At 41.5% G+C, this 20,227-nt stretch overlaps 1 protein-coding gene across 1 annotated transcript in view; it reads left to right on the top strand.

Annotated features, from left to right (window-relative positions):
* LOC138609469 (NACHT, LRR and PYD domains-containing protein 3-like) overlaps window positions 1-18,892 on the top strand; it is a 94,502-nt gene extending 75,610 nt beyond the window's left edge. The window contains exons 14-17 of the mRNA XM_069682104.1: window positions 9,161-9,334; window positions 15,964-16,131; window positions 17,659-17,713; window positions 18,234-18,892. Of these exons, the coding sequence (XP_069538205.1) occupies window positions 9,161-9,334; window positions 15,964-16,131; window positions 17,659-17,713; window positions 18,234-18,782 (946 nt within the window). The 3' untranslated portion in view covers window positions 18,783-18,892. The remainder of the gene's footprint in view (window positions 1-9,160; window positions 9,335-15,963; window positions 16,132-17,658; window positions 17,714-18,233) is intronic.
* Window positions 18,893-20,227: the final 1,335 nt, after the last annotated feature.

Genomic DNA, 20,227 nt, shown 5'->3' on the forward strand with positions numbered 1-20,227 from the left:
GAGCGTCCATACTCTTCCAACACAGAGCAATAGCTCTCCTGGCATGTAGAAGTCCAAAGTCCAGAAGTTTAGTCCGCTTCTGTGTTTGTTTAAAGTCCTCTGGATATATTCCAAGCACACAGAGTTTGACATTTAAGGGGATTCTGGTGTTAAACATCTCTGATAAACATTTTGTACCATCCTTCCAGAAAATTTGAATCTTTGGACATAGACAGTGAAAAAGAGTGCCTTTCTCATTTGAACATTTAGTACAGACATCTGGAATAGTATCAGACATGTGGTGGAGTTTGATAGGGGTTATGTACGTTCTCATCGACCATTTATATTGAAGTAATTTAAACCATGTATTTATTGTCTGCTTTTGCACTTTTAAACAAGCCTCATTCCAGTCCGCCTCATCGATATCTTCCTGTATATCAGTTTTCCAAGCATTTAGTTTATCAAGTGTTGAATCTTTTGTGTATGCCACCAATATGCTGTAATATTTAGATAGGTGGCTCTTCCCTCCCAAATTTCCAAGTGTTATCTCCTCAAGTTTTGATAAAGGTGGAATATACATAATCTGTTCATATTTAGATGAAATGAAGCTTTTTAACTGTAAATATTTGAAGAAATGTTTTTGGGGATTTGATATCTCTCACATAATTGATTAAAAGAAAGTAAAACACCATCTACATAAAGGTCCTTCATTTTCTGAATACCTTTTAAAAACCATGACCCAAATCCTCCATGCTTTCTGCCAGGTGTAAACTGCTTATTACCCCAAATAGGAGTAAATTGCGACAGTACAGGCATATCCCCTACATGTCTGTGTGCAGCATGCCAAACTGAAATTGTATTTTTAAGAAAGGGATTTTTTGTTACTTTTTTCAATGTCTTGATATCTGAAGAGTATAGATATGCATTTAGTGGAAGATCTGGAATGGACTTTTGCTCAATGCTTACCCAAGCTGGAGATGCCGTGGTGCAAAAGTAATATGATGCTGAAGTCAGCTGGGCAGCCATGTAGTACCATCTAAGATTGGGGAGTTGAAGCCCTCCCCTCTCATAAGGAAGGTATAATAGTTTAAGGTGGAGTCCAGCCTGTCTGTCATTCCAAATGAATTGACTGAATATTTTGTTAAGTTTATCGTAGAACATGTTTGGTAGTGGCAATGGGAGTGTTTGGAATAATATAAAAATGTAGGTAAAATAGTCATTTTTAATATATTAATTCGTCCGATCATGGAGATAGGCAAGCTGGACCATCGGTTCAATGTTCCTGTCACCTTGTCTACCAGGGGGTCATAATTTGCTGGGATTATTCCATCTAGTTCGGGAGTGATTTTAACACCTGGGTATTTAAAACCTTCAGTAGTTGTCATAAAAGGAGTATTTACTACGGGATTATGTCTTTCCTCTTTATTAAGAAACATTAATACTGATTTTGAATTATTAATTTTATATCCAGAGAACCCTCCAAATGTTTCAATTAATGTCATTAGATTAGGGATGCTATTTTTTAAATTTGTCAGGAAAAATATTATATCATCTGCAAATAAAGAAATGCGATGGTCTATCCCCCCAATTGTAATGCCTGATAGTCCTACGTGTGCTCTTACAGCCATGGCTAGAGGCTCAATTGCTAGTGTGAATAACAGTGGACACAGAGGGCAGCCCTGTCTGGTTGATCGCTGTAAACTAAAGGGCTTTGAGATGTTACTGTTAGTCAGGATTTGTGCAGTTGGGTTTGTGTATCTTAATCGAATCCAGTTGAGATAAAGTTCACCTTGCCCATATCTTGGAAGGACTTCAAAAAGGTAACCCCATTCTATTCTATCAAATGCTTGACATGCATCTACTGATAGCATTGCTGTATCTTTTGCATTCTGTCGCTCATGCAATATATTTAACACCCGTCTGATATTGTGATATCCCTGTCGTTTTTGTATGAAACCTTGTTGATCATCAATTATCATTTAGGGAGATATTTATCTCATCTTTTAGAAAGTGCCTTGCAGAGTATCTTTGTGTCACATCCCATTAAACTAATTCCCCTGTAGGATGAGCATTCCGTTGGGGGCTTGTTTGGTTTTAATATTAGGGTTATTGTTGCTAATCTTAGTGAATGTGGGAGCGTTCCTAAAATAAACGATTCTTCATATATGTCAAGAAGTGGCCTTGAAAGTTGTTTTTTAATGTTTTATAAAACTCTATAGGTAATCCATCCGGTCCGGGTGCTTTACCGATATTTATATCCCCTATAGCTTCACAAAGGTCTGCTGCTGTTGTTAATGGACTATCCAATGTTATTTTTTCATCATCTGATAGAGTCTGAAATTGCAACTGGTCAAGGAAGGTTTTTTGAGCCTCTATATTTCCTGTATATTCAGATTTGTATAGTAATTTATAATAGTTTTAAAATGGTCATTTATCTCTGATGGTTCTACAGTTAAATTGCCGGATGTTGACTTTATACTATTAATTGTTCTTTCAGCTTGCGTTTTCTTTATTCTCCAGGCCAACAATTTCCCTGCTTCTTCCCCTTGGTCGTAATATGTTTGTTTCATCCACATTAGACTTTTAGCTACTCTGTCAGTTGTTAATTTATCGTAATGAGCTCTCATGATAGACAGATTATGTAACTTTTCAGGGTCATTGTTATTATAAATTTCAGTCTCCGCGTTTTTAATCTGGTTTTCTAGTGCTTGTAATTCTTGGTTGTGTTGTTTGGTTTTAGAACTTGTGTAACTAATAATTTCACCTCTTATGTAAGCTTTAAATGCTCCCATCTAATGCTGGCCGTGGTTTCACCTTTATTTAGTTCTAAATATTTATCAATGCAACTTTCCACAAATTGAACAAAGGTTGGATCTTGTAATAAAAAAACTTGTAACCTCCACCTTCTCGGGCATTGCTCAATCCTACCTAATTGGATCTCCATAGAAACTGCTGCATGATCACTAATTACAATACTATTGTACCAGCATTTTTTGACATTAGACATGAATTCCACAGAGACTAAAAAATAATCAATGCGTGAATGACTTTTATACGAGCTTGAGTAACAGGAGTATTCCCTTCTGTTTGGGTTTTGTGTCCTCCACACTTCAATCATTCCTAGGTCTTTTATATAATTAATCAGAGTTTTCCTGGTTTGTACATGAGTTGTATCTATTTGGGTGGATCTATCTAACACTGGATCTAGGGCACAATTAAAATCTCCTCCCATAATGTAAAGTCCTTCCAAAGCTGACACAGTTAAAAATAGTCTTTCAAAAAACAATGGGTTGTCGTCGTTAGGGCCATAGACATTTATAAGATTTAATTTTAGTGTCAGGATATTACCTTGAACAATAATATATCTTCCGGATGGGTCTTGAATGGTTTTTGAAAATTGAAATGGTATTGAATTGTGTATGAGAATGACAACTCCCCTTGCATGACTACTAAAACAAGCATGAAATACTTGACCTGGCCATCTTTTAATCAAATAATGTCTGAGGAAACTAAATGTGATTCCTGTAGGAATATTATTTTAGATTCAAGATATTTTACCCTATTTAATACTTGTTTCATTTTGGCTAGTTTTCTCATTCCACGGACATTCCAGCTTGAAATATTAATGTTCAAACTACTTTTCTGTTTTGTTTTCTCCATAAATCACTATCTCAGCATGGGGTGAAGTTATGGAATTGTAAAAAAAGTAAAAATAATATGATAATGATGAATAAAATGCAAGTACACGCACACACACACACACACACACACACACACACACACACACACACACACACACACAATAGTCTGAACAATCCCTCCCTCAATCTTAGCATTTCCCAAACTGAAATGCACATCTTTCCCCTTAAGTAACTTTGGGGGACGCTGATCCACAATTTGAGGAGCAACTAGTCAGCGTAGCCCAACCCAAGCCCTCAATATCAACCAGTGTCCGTCAACCGTACACTTTCAAAATGGCTTAGTAATTTCTCCCTTTTGAATGATAAAATATCGGTAATACAGTACAACCATATTAACAAAATGTATACCGGACCAAACATCGGCTACAAAATATGTAAATATTAGCAACCCATTATATGCACTACACAGAGTTGTGTTTAAATAAGCACACTTGAAAACAGCAAAAGGTATGTATATACTTACGAAAGAACCTGGTATATATATGTGTGTGTTCGAAACTCAACTCAAAACAGCTCACTTTGAAGTACTTGGACTCCCATCTACACCTCCTGATAGTCACAGCTAATTAGCTGTTTCTCAGTTGGAGTCCTAATATTATGTTGTGGTCTTCAGTACCGCATCATTTTGAGTTCACGGGTCACGTGTAGCTGCTGTTGCTTGTGGAATGTTTTTGGAGAACTTTTCAGCCTCCTGTGGCGTTGAGAAGAGATGGATCTTACCTCCGTGCAGTACTCTCAGCCTGCATGGGTTATGCTGGATTCCACGGAAGGCGTTTATGTCAACAAACAGCTTCGTTACCGGGTTAAATCCCGTCGGATGCAAACAGTCTCTGCAGAGAGATCCTCTGCAAATGATAACTTGACCCCGTCATGTTTAATATCTTCGCTTTGCCTCTCGATAGACGAACTCCTTCTCCTGGAACTTTAAAAAGCGAACCAGGACCGCTCTGTTTTGGTTGGGCTTCCCCGATGCTAGTGTACGGTGCACCCTCTCCAATGTAAACGATCTGTTAGGGTTCAGCCTTAGCCATCGCGGTAACATGTCGTTAATGAAGTCGAGCAGTGTTTGTTGGCCCTCAGCTCCTTCTCTCATACCAAAAAGCCGGAGGTATGCGTGTATGCGGCTTTTTGACAGCTCCTCCATTGGGGACATAGACAGTGTCAGCGCTGCTGTCGCCTGGGTCTCAGAGCGGTCCCTACTCAGCGGCTCATATTTAAGTCCCGTCCATTATAATGAAACCTGGGATTCTCATCGTAACATTGAAAGTTTTGAACTCCAAGAAGTTAAACTGGGCCTGCAGTGGGGTCACTCAGCCCCGCAGAAGAAAGACTTAGCATCCGTGCTCGATAGCACTGCCGGGTCTCTCCTTCATGTCTCGCCTACGCTGCTTCACCTGCAGCTCAGCTCCCTCTCCGTCTTCTCCCTCTGGTCCACTCAGACCTGAATATCAAGTTCCTGGAGGGGCAACTGAGAGCTTCGGGTAGGTTATTTCCCCAGACTCAGTGGACGTTCTTTAATTGTGCCGGGTAGATGCATTTGGCATTAATGTTTTTCTGCTTTAATTGTTTAATTACACCCCTCACCTGCGTTCTCTTCTTTTGTAACTCTGGGGAATAATCATGGTCAAAGTATGTCTGCCCTGCTCCGTAGAGGATTTGTATTTGGGTCCATCCATCCATCCGTTGTGTGCAGTAGTGGGTAGTAACGTGTTACACTGAATCTGTTTCATGTACTTGAGTAATTTTTTCAAATAATTGTACTTCTAAGAGTACTTGTTTTTCGTAGAATACTTTTTACTGTTACTCTGGTAAATTTGCGATAAAAAATATGTACTTCTACTCTGTTACATTGGGCTACACACGTCTCGCTACTTTTATTGACACCAGGGTTGGAAATGAAGCCCCCGCCAGTCCGAAGTATAACTGTTAAGGATCGGTTAATGACATACGCGGACGTGTCTGTGAAGCGGACAGCGGTACTTCCATCTGACAATGACACCACTGTCTAATCCCTTAGCAGATGCCTGCGACGTCTCTGCTACTGGTTTCTAGTGAATACGCTAACGCAACCAACCTCTACTAAGTTAACCATCATCAGTGTCGTCTGCAAGCACCAATTAGCAACTTATCAAGAGCTAACCACAGAACATAGAGGAGAAGAGGGGCACGGTGAGCCGCCTCATGTTTCTGGTGCACACTGTTTGTCATTGAAGCAAACATTCATGAGACACCATCATTTCTTTCTGGCAGTGATGGAGACAAACACACAGGAGAAGGGCTGAGTAATATTCAGGCCTGCACGTGTTTTTTTTTGGTTTGCAAAGAAACATTTTAGTCGGCTATATCAGTTTAATGACAAGTATGTCAAAGCAAACTATCTGGGTCAAATGACCGCCGACCAAATGACCAAAAACAAATCATATCAGCGATGTTGAAAAACATTTATGGAATATTGTTACGGTCAGAAAAGATGTTTTAAAAATAAGTGAACGTTAGCCAGTTACTGACAGAAGAGTTTGGACAATGCATGGTAAGATTTCATTTAATCTGAATATGATTTAACTTCTGATTGTGCACATCGTCTTATCTTGTGTTACAATACATTGATGTAATGAATTGTATCTAATGAAGTTACTCACTGATTGAGTAGTTTGTTTATGTGATACTTTCTTACTCTTACTTAAGTAGTTATTTCTAAAGCTACTTTTACTCCTACTTGAGTAAATATAATTATAAAGTAAGAGTACTTTTACTTGAGTACCGTTTCTGGTTACTCTACCCACCTCTACCCCAGCCCTCATGGTCAGACCCCACAGCTCACTCCCTCTATCAGTCAGCTGTGTCATTAATTGTCCTTAAACTTGATGTTTTCTCCACAGAGTTCAGCAGAGCTCAGAGGTTCACAGTGATCAGTCAGCCCAGCAGCATCAGACAGACCTGGACTCCACATTTAAGGTGTGTACAACACACTGTTTACAATGAACTACATTAACTACAGGCTAAATGCCAAACCATCATTCAGTCTCCATGCTGTTCTGTTTGAGCAGCAGGCCTTCAGACTGACTGATGGATCACATGTTGTGTTCTACCACTTTATATTCATGTTCAGAGTCTGATTCTGTTCCAGCTGCTGGAGGAGAACATCGTCACATTTGTGAAGAACGAGCTGAAGAGAGTCCAGAGGGTTCTGAGTTCAGATTACCCAGCATGCTTAGAGAGTCAGAGGGAGGAGGAGGAGGTGTTGGATGGTGATGATGAAGATCAGAGGAGCAGCAGAGATGCATTTGTGAAGATCACTCTGCACTTCCTGAGGAGAATAAATCAGGAGGAGCTGGCTGACTGTCTGCAGAGCAGTAAGAGGATTTAATCAGGTTTAACATGATGGAAAGAGGAAATGCAGGTTTACATTTCTAAACTTAGTAAATATGATACACACATCTATATCAGATCAGAGCTTGTTTGTCATCCACTAAATGCTTTAATAAAACTGATGCAGAAGGAAAAACTCTAAAGCCACACTTGAATGTTGAGATTTTCTTCAGGATCCACTCTTTGATATCATTTGTTGTTTGTTTATTCAGGAGCTGCTGCTGCAGAGTGCCGACAGAAACTGAAGTCTAACCTGAAGGCGAAGTTCCAGTGTGTGTTTGAGGGGATCGCTAAAGCAGGAAACCCAACCCTTCTGAATCAGATCTACACAGAGCTCTACATCACAGAGGGAGGGACTGGAGAGGTCAATGATGAACATGAGGTCAGACAGATCGAATCAGCATCCAGGAAACCAGACAGACCAGAAACAACCATCAGACAAGAAGACATCTTTAAAGCCTCACCTGGAAGAGATGGACCAATCAGAACAGTGATGACAAAGGGAGTGGCTGGCATTGGGAAAACAGTCTTAACACAGAAGTTCACTCTGGACTGGGCTGAAGACAAAGCCAACCAGGACATACAGTTCATGTTTCCCTTCACCTTCAGAGAGCTGAATGTGCTGAAAGAGAAGAAGTTCAGCTTGGTGGAACTTGTTCATCACTTCTTCACTGAAACCAAAGAAGCAGGAATCTGCAGGTTTGAAGAGTTCCAGGTTGTGTTCATCTTTGACGGTCTGGATGAGTGTCGACTTCCTCTGGACTTCCACAACAATGAGATCCTGACTGATGTCACAGAGTCCAGCTCAGTGGATGTGCTGCTGACAAACCTCATCAGAGGGAAACTGCTTCCCTCTGCTCGCCTCTGGATAACCACACGACCTGCAGCAGCCAATCAGATCCCTCCTGAGTGTGTTGACATGGTGACAGAGGTCAGAGGGTTCACTGACCCTCAGAAGGAGGAGTACTTCAGGAAGAGATTCAGAGATGAGGAGCAGGCCAGCAGAATCATCTCCCACATCAAGACATCCCGAAGCCTCCACATCATGTGCCACATCCCAGTCTTCTGCTGGATCACTGCTACAGTTCTGGAGGACGTGTTGAAGACCAGAGAGGGAGGAGAGCTGCCCAAGACCCTGACTGAGATGTACATCCACTTCCTGGTGGTTCAGACCAAACTGAAGAACATCAAGTATGATGGAGGAGCTGAGACAGATCAACACTGGAGTCCAGAGAGCAGGAGGATGATTGAGTCTCTGGGAAAACTGTCTTTTGAGCAGCTGCAGAAAGGAAACCTGATCTTCTATGAGTCAGACCTGACAGAGTGTGGCATCGATATCAGAGCAGCCTCAGTGTACTCAGGAGTGTTCACACAGGTCTTTAAAGAGGAGAGAGGACTGTACCAGGACACGGTGTTCTGCTTCGTCCATCTGAGTGTTCAGGAGTTTCTGGCTGCTCTTCATGTCCATCTGACGTTCATCAACTCTGGTGTCAATCTGCTGTCAGGAGAACAAACAACCTGGCGGTCTAAAGTGTTTAGAGAAACAACAGGTTTCTATCAGAGTGCTGTGGACCAGGCCTTACAGAGTCCAAATGGGCACTTGGACTTGTTCCTCCGCTTCCTCCTCGGTCTTTCACTAGAAACCAATCAGAGTCTCCTGAGAGGTCTGCTGACACAGACAGGAAGTGGTTCACAGACCAAAAAGAAAACAGTCAAGTACATTGGGACAAAGATCAGTGAGAATCTGTCTGCAGAGAAAAGCATCAATCTGTTCCACTGTCTGAATGAACTGAATGATAGTTCTCTAGTGGAGCAGATCCAACAGTCCCTGAGATCAGGACGTCTCTCCACAGAGAAACTGTCTCCTGCTCAGTGGTCAGCTCTGGGCTTCATCTTACTGTCATCAGAAAAAGATCTGGACGTGTTTGACCTGAAGAAGTACTCTGCTTCAGAGGAGGCTCTTCTGAGGCTGCTGCCAGTGGTCAAAGCCTCCAACAAAGCTCTGTACGTGAACACGTCATTCTCCATGTTAAATGTAGTTTTACTTTATTCAGAAAAAACAACTATCTCTTGTAATTGTTTCCTTTTATGTACTGTTGATTCCTCTTCAGGCTGAGTGGCTGTAACCTGTCAGAGAGAAGCTGTGAGGCTCTGTCCTCAGTCCTCTGCTCCCAGTCCTCTTCTCTGAGAGAGCTGGACCTGAGTAACAACAACCTGCAGGATCCAGGAGTGACTCTTCTGTCTGCCGGTCTAAAAACTCCACACTGCAGACTGGAAACTCTCAGGTTAGTGTGCAGCTGTGTGAAAATGATAACCCTCTGAGCTCACATGTTCTGTATATTTGCTCAGTTCTCAGCTCTCAGTCCTGTGAGTCTGAATAACCCTGCACAGCAAATTCGGCCCTTTGGAATAAACTCTCTGAGTTAAAATCAACTCAATTTGAGTGTACATGTGAGACCATCGAATAAACTCTAGGGCATAGTTAAAGTTACTCTTTTCCGGGAGTTGATCTTTCAACTCTTTTTAGGAGTTAAAACTGAACTCCTCTGGGAGTTAAAACACTACTCCCATTAAGAGGAAAAAGCACTCTCATTGAGAGTTCATTTTAGGTGAACTCTTTCACAGTGTTAACAGTGAAATTGTTTTATTGAACACTTACAGAGTTAATATATAAAATCACAAAAAATGTTTTTCAGATGAAAATTAATACAAAAAACACATAAATTACTTCAATGCCTTTATTTGAACACATCCAGAAAGTGTTCAGGGGGAAAAAGGAACTTGAACCCAAGAAGCAGAACACAGACACTGAGGCTGGTTTCAAAGCAAAAGAGTGTATTACAAACTCAAAAAAGGTACGAAGGTGAAGGCAGGGCTGAGGTATAAGGGGAGCCAAGGTTCTTTTCCTGAGGGAGTGGGTCAAAAAGGATTCCAGGAGTAGGCTGGTGGTGGGAGCAGGTCCAAGGCACTGTAGGCAGAAGAAACGAGGGTAAGTGACACAGGAATGCAAAATCTGGAGAGCAAAAGGCCGAAGCGTACTGACTGTCAAACTGAGTCTACGATCTGGCAGTGTGGTGGTGAAGAAGCCGGGTATTTGTTGATTAGATGATTAGCAGCTGCCCACTGGCTCCCACACACCTGAACCCACTCCTGTAATTAAGCAGAGACAGACACACAGAAACAGGGAGGGAGAGAGACCTGCTAGGAGGCAGCAGTGGGCGTGACAGAAAGTGTGTTCACAACTCCTTGCTTCATGAATATTAACTTTTGTAACAAGTTACATTTCGAGTAAAAGCTTTCTTCAGTAACAGTGTAAACATGTAACAGCATACACATTTAAAATAAACAGCTACAATGGCAGCTTAACAGTTAGGAAATTGTGTGGTCAAATGGAAATCACAAAATCATAAAGAACCGCTAGCTGCACGGCTAACAGAAGCTACAATTAGCAGCGGTTACTTTAGCAAAGCTATCAGTTGATCAGGAGCCGTGTCTCAACAAAAGTTGTGAATTCTTTGCTCATGTTTTAAAGTTGTCAGTAGTACATGACCAACAGAGACGCTCCGCTCCAGCAGCGTCTAACATTAGAAAGTCTGAGAAGTAATAAATTCACTGTCTCGTCTCCCCCTCTCTCCCGTTAATAACCGAGCGCCCCCTACAGGCCTGGAGCACTTCCGTTGTGAGGGCTGTATTTGCAGCGTTTTTCTTTTGCATGTGTTTTCTGGGTTTGTGTGTTTTTGACTTTGCATCGTTTCTGTATTTGCAGCGCGTTTGATGTTAATGTATTTGTTTTGGCTTTTGGAGCAGTTTTTTTTATTTGCAGCGCGTTTCTGTCGTTGAATTTGTTTTGGACTTTTGCTTGTGTTTTTGAATTTACATCGTTTCTGTATTTGCAGCTCGTTTCTTCTAATCGAAATCGTTTGGGCTGTTGCAGCACGTTTGACCTTGTCGGCCACCGTACTTTTTTGAGCATGGATCCTTCAAAGATGGGAAGAGAGCCACAATCCCAAGGGCATGGAACTCCTTTGTGGCTTTAGTTACAGCTCTCCTGCAAATGCAAAATAATTCATTGTCATATGATTCTTTCCTCCTCACAAAAGTAAATTTCATGTTATAAACAAAAAGCCACTTACCCTTCCTTTTCACGCATGTGAGCTACTATGATGTTCACCATTAATCGCCGAGTAGAATCTTTCAAACTATACTCATACTCATTGACGACTGTCCTCCCTGCTGGCTTAGTAGTGAGAATCTGCTCCACTATCTGAAGACAGAAGATAACAAGACAGCAACGATAAGATGTGATTTTTAAACAAAATAACTATCTCCATATATTTATTATACAAATGATAAATTAAGATAATTTTTCATTTCCGTAACCCCAATTTTCTTAATCTTGTTTTAAGAGTCAGGCAAACAAAAAGTGTAAAAGTAAATAATTAAAATACATTTCTTGCATGGGTGCTGTCCATGACAGGTTGAATAATTGGACATCCAGCATCACATGTGTCACTAGCTGGACTGCTTAAGCTTGAGATGGACAATGTATCTGTTAGACTTGGAGATGAAGGCCCTTCACCATCTTGCTGCAGGATTGAAATATCTGAGGATACAGGGCACAAACAATCAAAAATTAAGAACCACAATGCTACCATTTACCATATAATCGGGGCCTGGTCACCACCATCTGAGATGAATACAGACAACAGTCGGAAATTGTCTTTGACAAAGCATCAGGAAGTCTATGATAAATATGTACAGGATGCCATGACAATCTCATGGAGTAAGTTGTGATCACTTAAATAGAAAACCAATTTAAATTGTGGAAGTGGAAACAAATTGTCCTTCAGTCTGTGGCCTCCTAAAGTTCATTATACTGTGACTGAGAAATAGACACCATTTGAACAATTAGCTAGAATAAAAGATTTCGTGTGCTAGCTTAACCCAAAATCCCAACTTGCCCCAACTTCCAGATGACTATTTTGTAAGTCCTATAAACAAATACCAAAATAGTTCCTGCCACAAGTGTCACGTATTCTGTCGAGTCTGTACTTTCAGCCATATGCTTGGATGATTCTGCTCGTGGGAGGTCTGAAATATACATGGTACATAGAATGTTGTTTTGGTATCTAATCAATGTTTGTTCAAATATATATATACTAATATATATATTTACTTTATCTTCAAAGTGAAAATGAAACTGAAATTTGAAATCACTTTACCATCATCAGTGTAGATGACAAAGCACACTTCTTTGATTGTTGCAAGCTCTGGAAAGACATCCTCATCCACCTCTATGCCCTGCTCATCCGTGACTTTCAGTGGCTTATTTTCTGGTAGGAGAAACTTCTGCTGCACTGAAGCACAACAGTCATGATGCCATCAACAAAGTTATTATTACTTTCCCTTAAATGCCTTCAGACAAACAAAAAAAAACTTACCTGCAGTGATAAATTCCATGAAGCTGACGTCTTCCAGTTTGACATATTTCTTTGTCCCTCCATGTTTCACCTTTATCAACATCTTGAACACAAGATAGAACTTTATTATTCCCAAAGAAAATTCTCGTGCCAGATTTCTCCAAAAAAATGGCAAAAAAACCCTCAAATAAGTAACAAGTAAAGATTGTTACTGTAACATGAGTCTCTGTTGGGGCTGATGTGATTGTATGTTCAACACAAAGTTAATCCATTAACATGTTCGAGTAAAGCAAACCAGGCATTGTTCTGATATGTATGGTTTTAACAGCGCTACTTTGTCTAAGTAGTTTATACAGTGACATTTGTAGAAGATATACAAGGGTATTTTATCACAGGTTTTAGGTGCTCTTACAAACATTCAGCAAGTTAACATGTTCGTGAATATTCCGATAGAACTAGAAATGCTGTAACGTAACGCTAACTATCTTACAATTGATCAAAAACAGAAGTAACGAGAAGAACGTTAAAACGTTAATTACATGCAGGAAGACGTGGCTAACTTCAGGTTCACAGTGTATTCTGCGTGTTTAAGAGGGGCGGTGCAATTAAGTTACTGTCAGCAGCTAACTAGCAAGTTCGTCGTAGCAAATATAAGCAATAACGTTATATTACACTAACAGAAAATCCGTCACACGTTAACATTTAGTTTGAGACGTAAAATTGCACTTTTACCTGTCTCTCGAGGAAGTCAAAGTGATCACTGCTTGACGCGATAAGAGAGCCGTTAGGAATGAACTCAGGAGAAGTGTTTATTCACTACCCACAACACCCTGTGAATTAACTTCGATATTTCACACCACCGAAGAGTTTCCCTCAACACAAGCTGGGGTCTACATGAGAGAATAAACTCCAAAAATCTAACTCCTTCACTATTTTTTGTCTAACTCCTTATTTTGAAACTCTAAGAATTTGCTGTGTGTAATTAAAATGGCTTTAATATCACACTGAAGGGGTCAGCTGACAAAGGATCTTGTCACCAGTATTGTGTTCATGTTCACGGCTCAGTAACTTGACGTGGATATATAAATGCTGGTCTAAGACAGTCTGAGTTATGTTCATCTGGACTCCATCATGTGTGGTCCAAAGAGAAGAATCCCAACGACGACTGTAATAAAGCAGAGATGATGATTGGAACATTTATAAACTTATAAAGAGCCTTTCCTTCAGACTGAACAGTCCAGTACAGTAGCTGCATCACTGCTGATGACAAAGCAATCTGTGTTGATCTCTGGCTCCTTCTTACCTTCACTCCTCCCCGAGTACTTTGCCCACAGACTTGAAGGTGCTGACCCTCTATCCCACAGCTTCATACTCTGCAAACTGCCCCAATGTTCTCTGGAGGTCACAGAGAAACTAAGTCAGCAGAACGTTATCCACAGCAGAGGCCATCATGACGGACCCTCTCTACCCATGCTTTGTCTTCATATCCTGTTTATGAAAGTCAGAAAATAATCTTTCACAAGGTGACAACCGTATGTGGCGCCGGTGTAGCTCAGCCATTAAGACGCGCCCCATGTATAGAGGCACACTACTCGACGCAGAGGCCCTGGGTTCGACTCCGACCTTCGGCCCTTTGCTGCATGTCCTCCCCGGTCTCTCTTCCATCATTCCCGACTCTATCCACTGTCCTGTCCAATGAAGGCAACAAAAGGTTAAGATTTTTTGACCTGAGTGAGTTGACAGGTAAGGGTGACTTAGTTTCCTCACCGTGTCGGGCTTTGTGAGTGAGGGTGAGAATTTTGAACTTGATCCTTTACACAACGGGGAGTCAGTGAAGAGATCTGAGGATGGGGGTAATGTGAGACCTGGTGAGGAGTCTTGCAGCAGCATTCTGTGTTGACTGCAGGCGATTAAGCGCAGACTTGCTGAGTGACGAGAGGAGTGTGTGGCAGTCGTCGAGGTGAAACTACAGTTGAAACTAAAGTTCTCAGTTTACTTATATTTCTTAGGTGGACATAACATGATCTGGTTACCTGCTTAACATGGCTGTCAAAAGATGATGATTTATCAACTATTACTCCTAAATGACGTGGGCTAAAGCCAACAGCAGAGGAAAGGGGCCCAATGTTGTGATCCTGTGAGCTGATTGGATGGAAAGAGCTCAAGACGGTAGGAATAAGAGAGGAGCTAGCATGAAGTGGATGAGAGTTATGATGCATATTGGACCTAATAGTCATTACTTTATCAACACAGAAGGAAAGGAAGGTATTGCAGTCATCAACAGTGAAACATGGTAATGTGGAGAGCGCTGGTGAAACAATGTTTTAAATAGTTATGAAACGTTGGGATTTCTTTTTGATGAAGAAATCAGGTCAGCAAAATAAGCCGTCCAGGCTTCCTGTACTGCTTCTTTAAAAGAACGCCGGAGATCTTTAAGATGTAGGCGATGCACTTCCACAGACGTTCAGACCTGTGACAGTGTGGTCTCAGGCAGCAGACAGCCTCTGTTATCCACTGACAACTGTTGCAGGTAGCCCGAGTCCTAACCTTTAAAGGTGCCTCTTTGTCCAGTAACGTGGAGCAATGACCATTAAAAGACTGCGTTAAAAACTCAACATTGTGAGGATTTAAAATCACAGCAGGAGTGTGCTGAGAACTGGTCGGCTGTATTTCCTGTAATGATGCCGGCATGCAATGTTCTTTTAGGACAGGAAAGGTCATCAATTACACAGAGATCAAAGGAAATACATGAATGATCACTGATCAGTTTGTCTTCACAGCAGATATCATTAATATCTAGTCCCAGAGATGAAGGTCCCAGGTGTGACCCCTCCTGTGAGTGGGGCTTTAAACATGTTGCTTGAAGTTCAAAGATTCAGTGATATTAAGAAATTCAGTGGCTACACAGTTTGTGACATCATCAATGTGCAGGTTAAAGTCAGCAGCTAAAAGTGCTCTGTCCAGCTTCATGAGAGAAGTCAGAAAGTGAACTCAGGTAAAAAGTGAGCAGCTGGACCAGGAGGTCGATCAATGAGAACACCACAGTGAGACCTCCACCGCGGCCTGAGCGACGTGGAGTCCCAATAACTGAACAGTCCATGGGGCACAGTTCATTTAAATGAACACATTCTTTTTGTCAGGTTTCAGTGTAGAAGAGAAAAGACAGACTGTCCCTTAAAATAAGTCATTTCATATGTGAGCCTTGTTACCCACAGATCTGCATTAATCAGACACATTTTAATAGAGGAACGGGGCCTTCGGGGGGGCATGCAGGTTAAAGGATCACTCGCCCACCAGGGTGATGCTGACTATGACGAGGGCGTGAGTGCTGGTTAGTGATCCTGACTGGGATGAGCATGATTACAGGAGTGAAGGCAGAGATACAAGTTACAGAGTTAGTAGGAATCCCTCCTAGCCAAGATGGGGAGCTGATGGGGTGTGTGTGTGTGTGTGTGTGTGTGTGTGTGTGTGTGTGTGTGTGTGTGTGTGTGTAGTCTGTCAGGCTGTCTGATCACACAGGAAGGCTGTGCCTCTCTGGCATGGGCTCTGAGCTCCTCCCACCTGAGAGAGCTGGACCTGAGCTACAATCATCCAGGAGAACCAGGAGAGAAGCTGCTGTCTGCTGGACTGGAGGATCCACACTGCAGACTGGAGACACTGAGGTACAGACAGACAGACAGACGGACAGACGGACAGACAGACAGACAGACATGTTTTGTCCCTCAGCTTGTTTTCCATCTGTATAAATGATTTGGATCTTAAATGAAGAAATCTAATGTAGGTGTACATTTGAAGAATTGAATTGTGGGTATTTTGTTGTCTGCAGACGATGTTGCTCTACTGGCTGAATCAGAAGATGATTGACAACATTTGTTAAAGACCTGCTGTTACAGGTGGAGGTTGTTGATTCATCAGAGTAAAACACAGATAATTCACTTCAGAACAAAGGGTGTTCCAAGCAGGAGGAAAATGTTGACTCTTGGGACGGTTACATTGGAATACACACCTGAATATAAATATCTGGGATCTTCTCTTGATGAGTTTATGACTCATGAAGCTGGAGTTAAATGATTGGCTGGTTGGGCTGGCAGAGCACTGGGGTCTGTTGTTACCAAGCTGCAGATATGTAAAGATGTTGGGTGTTCCACTTCCTCTCAGCTCTATGCTGCATGTGTTTCCCCCACACTGAATGATGCCTCAGGGATATGGGGATTCAAAGACAGTAAAACTTCAGACGTTATACTAAACAGAGCTGAACGCTGTTTTTGAGGCGTTCATAAATGTGCTCCTACTTTGGCTGCTCAGGGCGACGTGTTGGTTTCCTGGATCTATACAGAGAAAATGTGAAATGATACGACTGTGGAATCGTTTACTGAACATGTCAGAACATCGGATCAATAGGAAGGTTTTTCTGTGGACTCAAATGTACAAGTCTCCATGGGCTGCAGAGCTTCATGCTGTTTGTGAGGAAGCTGGCTTACAGTATATATACAGGAATCATTTATCATGCAGCCTGAACACAAGTAGAAAAAGTGATTTGCTAGATTAGAATAAAAATGGTTCAATGATATCTTGTTAAAACCTAAATTAGGAACATATATCCAAATCAAGCACAGTTATGGTGCTGAAGCTTACGTTACAGCAAACTGAACCAGGAGTCAGAGGTGTTTAGGTGCACAGGTGAGAACAGGAATCCTTCCTCTGGCTCTTGAAGTGGGCACATTTAAACACATCCAGGAGGAACACAGGCTGTGTGAGCTTTGTGAGAATGAATCACATTTTCTTTTGTATTGTCCTTTTTATGATGAGATCAGAGCATCCTTGATGAATGAAATGTATGCTGAAAATCCTCAAATGTTTTGGTGCTCTGACGACGACAGGATGGAACGTTTGTTTGGCTTTAATGTTTATAAGTCGGCCATTTTTGTTTGTAGATCCTGGAAGAAACGTCAGGATGGTTTATTTCTTTAATATTATTTCTGTTACGTGTCGACTTCTGGTTTCTGCTGTCTCTCTGCCTTTTTATGGGCCGGACATGTTGTTTATGTCTGACAGTAATAACACAATCAGTCACACACAGACAGACAGACAGAAGCTGTCTCTCTGTCTCTAACTGGTGACCTTGCTGTCTGATGGAGGATGTGAGTGAAGCTGTATGAAGTCGATTCTGATCTGGTTTCTTCCTCCAGGTTGGACCATGGTGGACGGCACAGACTGAAACCTGATGAGAGGAAGTGTGAGTGTGTTTGAACTTTGATTCATGAGAACACAGCTGCTCATGTTGGGCTCCACTTTTTGTAATTGTCTTGACTGAAGATGAATTTCAATCAGGATTGACTTTCTGTTTTTGTCAGTGTGGCTGTAAAGATGTACGAAGTGAACAAAGTGAACAGCAGGATCCAATCAAAAGAATCAATACATTTGATGATCAGTGAAGAGAAGATTCACTGTGTTTCTTCCAGCTCTGATCTTTCTGCTTCATGTGACCTCTGACCTAATAACAGTTTGAGACAGCAGATGGTTCACAGCTTCTTTGTGCTGCACTTTTATTACTGACACTTGATTGTGCTCTTATCCTGGGCTCCACACATCCTGACTGCCATGTTCACTAACTGTTCATTTCATTACAGCTGCAGTGTTGAGTTTCAGTGCTGCCAAATATTCACAGTTAAACATGAAATCTAAGTTTGACTGACTTTCAGAAACTGTCAGTAAAGTTGTTTTTGAATGAACAGATGATAACCTGCAGCTGTGTTGTGTCTCCTTCTCTCCATCAGACGCCTGTGAGCTGGAAGTGGACACAAACACAGTGAGCAGAAAACTCAAACTGTCTGACAACAACAGGAAGGTGACACGTGTGAGGGAGGAGGATCAGTCATATCCTGATCATCCAGACAGATTTGATTATTGGCCTCAGCTGCTGTGTAGGACTGGTCTGACTGGTCGCTGTTACTGGGAGGTCGAGTGGGGAGGAAGTGTTCATGTATCAGTGAGTTACAGAGGAATCAGTAGGAGAGGAGGCAGTGAAGAATGTTTGTTTGGAAGAAATGATCAGTCCTGGAGTCTGAGCTGCTCTGATGAAGGTTACTCTGTCTGGCACAATAAGAGAAGCACAAAGACCTCCTCCTCCTCCTCCTCCTCTGGTAGAGTAGCAGTGTATGTGGACTGTCCTGCTGGCACTCTGTCCTTCTACAGAGTCTCCTCTGACACACTGATCCACCTCCACACCTTCAGCACCACCTTCACTGAACCTCTTTATCCTGGGTTCAGGTTGTGGTCAGTAGGTTCCTCGTTGTCTCTGTGTTCTCTGTAGGTCAGAGAAACTCTGCTGACTGAACATCACTGACTCTGTTCACTGACTCAAACTCTTTCATGAGTCTGATTTCATCACTTTGATTTGAATCATTTTATCAGGTTAAAAACTCAAAGATATTTACTTGTAAAAAAGAACTCATGATTTTGATTCATTTGTGTTTCTGTTCTATTTTGAACGATGTCGTCGTTTATTTGAATAAAATCTTGACCTTTGATCCTGAAGGAAATCATTTCATCTCGTCTGTCATCACTTTGAACACATGTGACGTTTGTCTTGTAACAGGTGACCCTTTGTGTGAGACCACATGGACAGAGATGTTGGAACACTTTCATAAAGCTCACATTCACCATATTAACACAGCGGCCATTTTCTTCTGACGTTAAGTTCAGGGTGAGAGGCTCAGATACTGTTAGCATGTTGTGCTGCTGCACATGCATGTAGCCTGGTCCAGTTCATAAGAAACATTAGTAGCTCAAGAAAACCTGCAGACCTCTACTCACAGCTGACACACACTAATAACAGACATGATTATGACAGCAGACGTGCCTTTATGGGGCGCTTCACGTTACCTCTGCCTGAATCTAATGCTTCAAAGAGGACTGTCACGTATAGGGCCATGTTGACCTGAATAAACACTCATAAGATCAGTTTTAAAAAGAGATTAAGAAACACAATTATTCTAAAAGAAATCAGTTCAGCCTCAATGTGACATTTTGTATGTGAACGTGGATAAAACTCAGACTAATTTACATCAACTGAAGCTAAAATAACCATCTACTGTTGTGGTGACACGATGAATGTGAAAGAGTTTTTCTTCTGTTTTACTTGTGTTTTATTTCTGGTGCTTTGTTTCTCATGTCGAAGGTCGTCTGTTGTGTCATCTTGAATGTTTTGTCTTGTTTTCTTTTGTATGGACCGCAGGGAGAACTGTTGTTACTGCGCGTCCATGTTTGCTCGTGACAGCAACAGGCGTTGTTCACCGCCAATCAGACCGTGAAGAGGAGCTGCGTGAAGATACATGTTGGATAGAATGAGACCGGAAGACTCATCAGCACAACTTCAAAATAAAAGTGTTCAACAAGTCAGGAAGCCACAGAGTGCATTTAGGTCAGGACTAAATAGATTAGGCTGTATATGGAATTAAACTGTGACTAACAACTGGATTAAAGAGTTTAGAAAGAGTCCTTAAGTAGAATATCTGACACCAGAGAAGATCAAAGGTGCGAATATGCTCACCTAAATGTTTTGCGCCCACTTGAGCTCCTTCTAGAAATATAGTTTTCAAACCCTGAGCACAAAAACCAGAATAAATTGACCCACAACAACTTGTTTTTAATCTCAGGGGATACCTCTGATCATAAAGCCTTTAGTGACAATGAAGAAGATTTTTAAAGCACAGCTCAAAAATAGCAGCAGACAGATATTATATTGGAAAGGTAGAT

This window comes from Semicossyphus pulcher, unplaced genomic scaffold (assembly GCF_022749685.1).
Source record: "Semicossyphus pulcher isolate SPU_LCO1_2020_fin unplaced genomic scaffold, fSemPul1.0.p SCAF_5, whole genome shotgun sequence".
NCBI classification, from domain to species: Eukaryota; Metazoa; Chordata; class Actinopteri; order Labriformes; family Labridae; genus Semicossyphus; species Semicossyphus pulcher.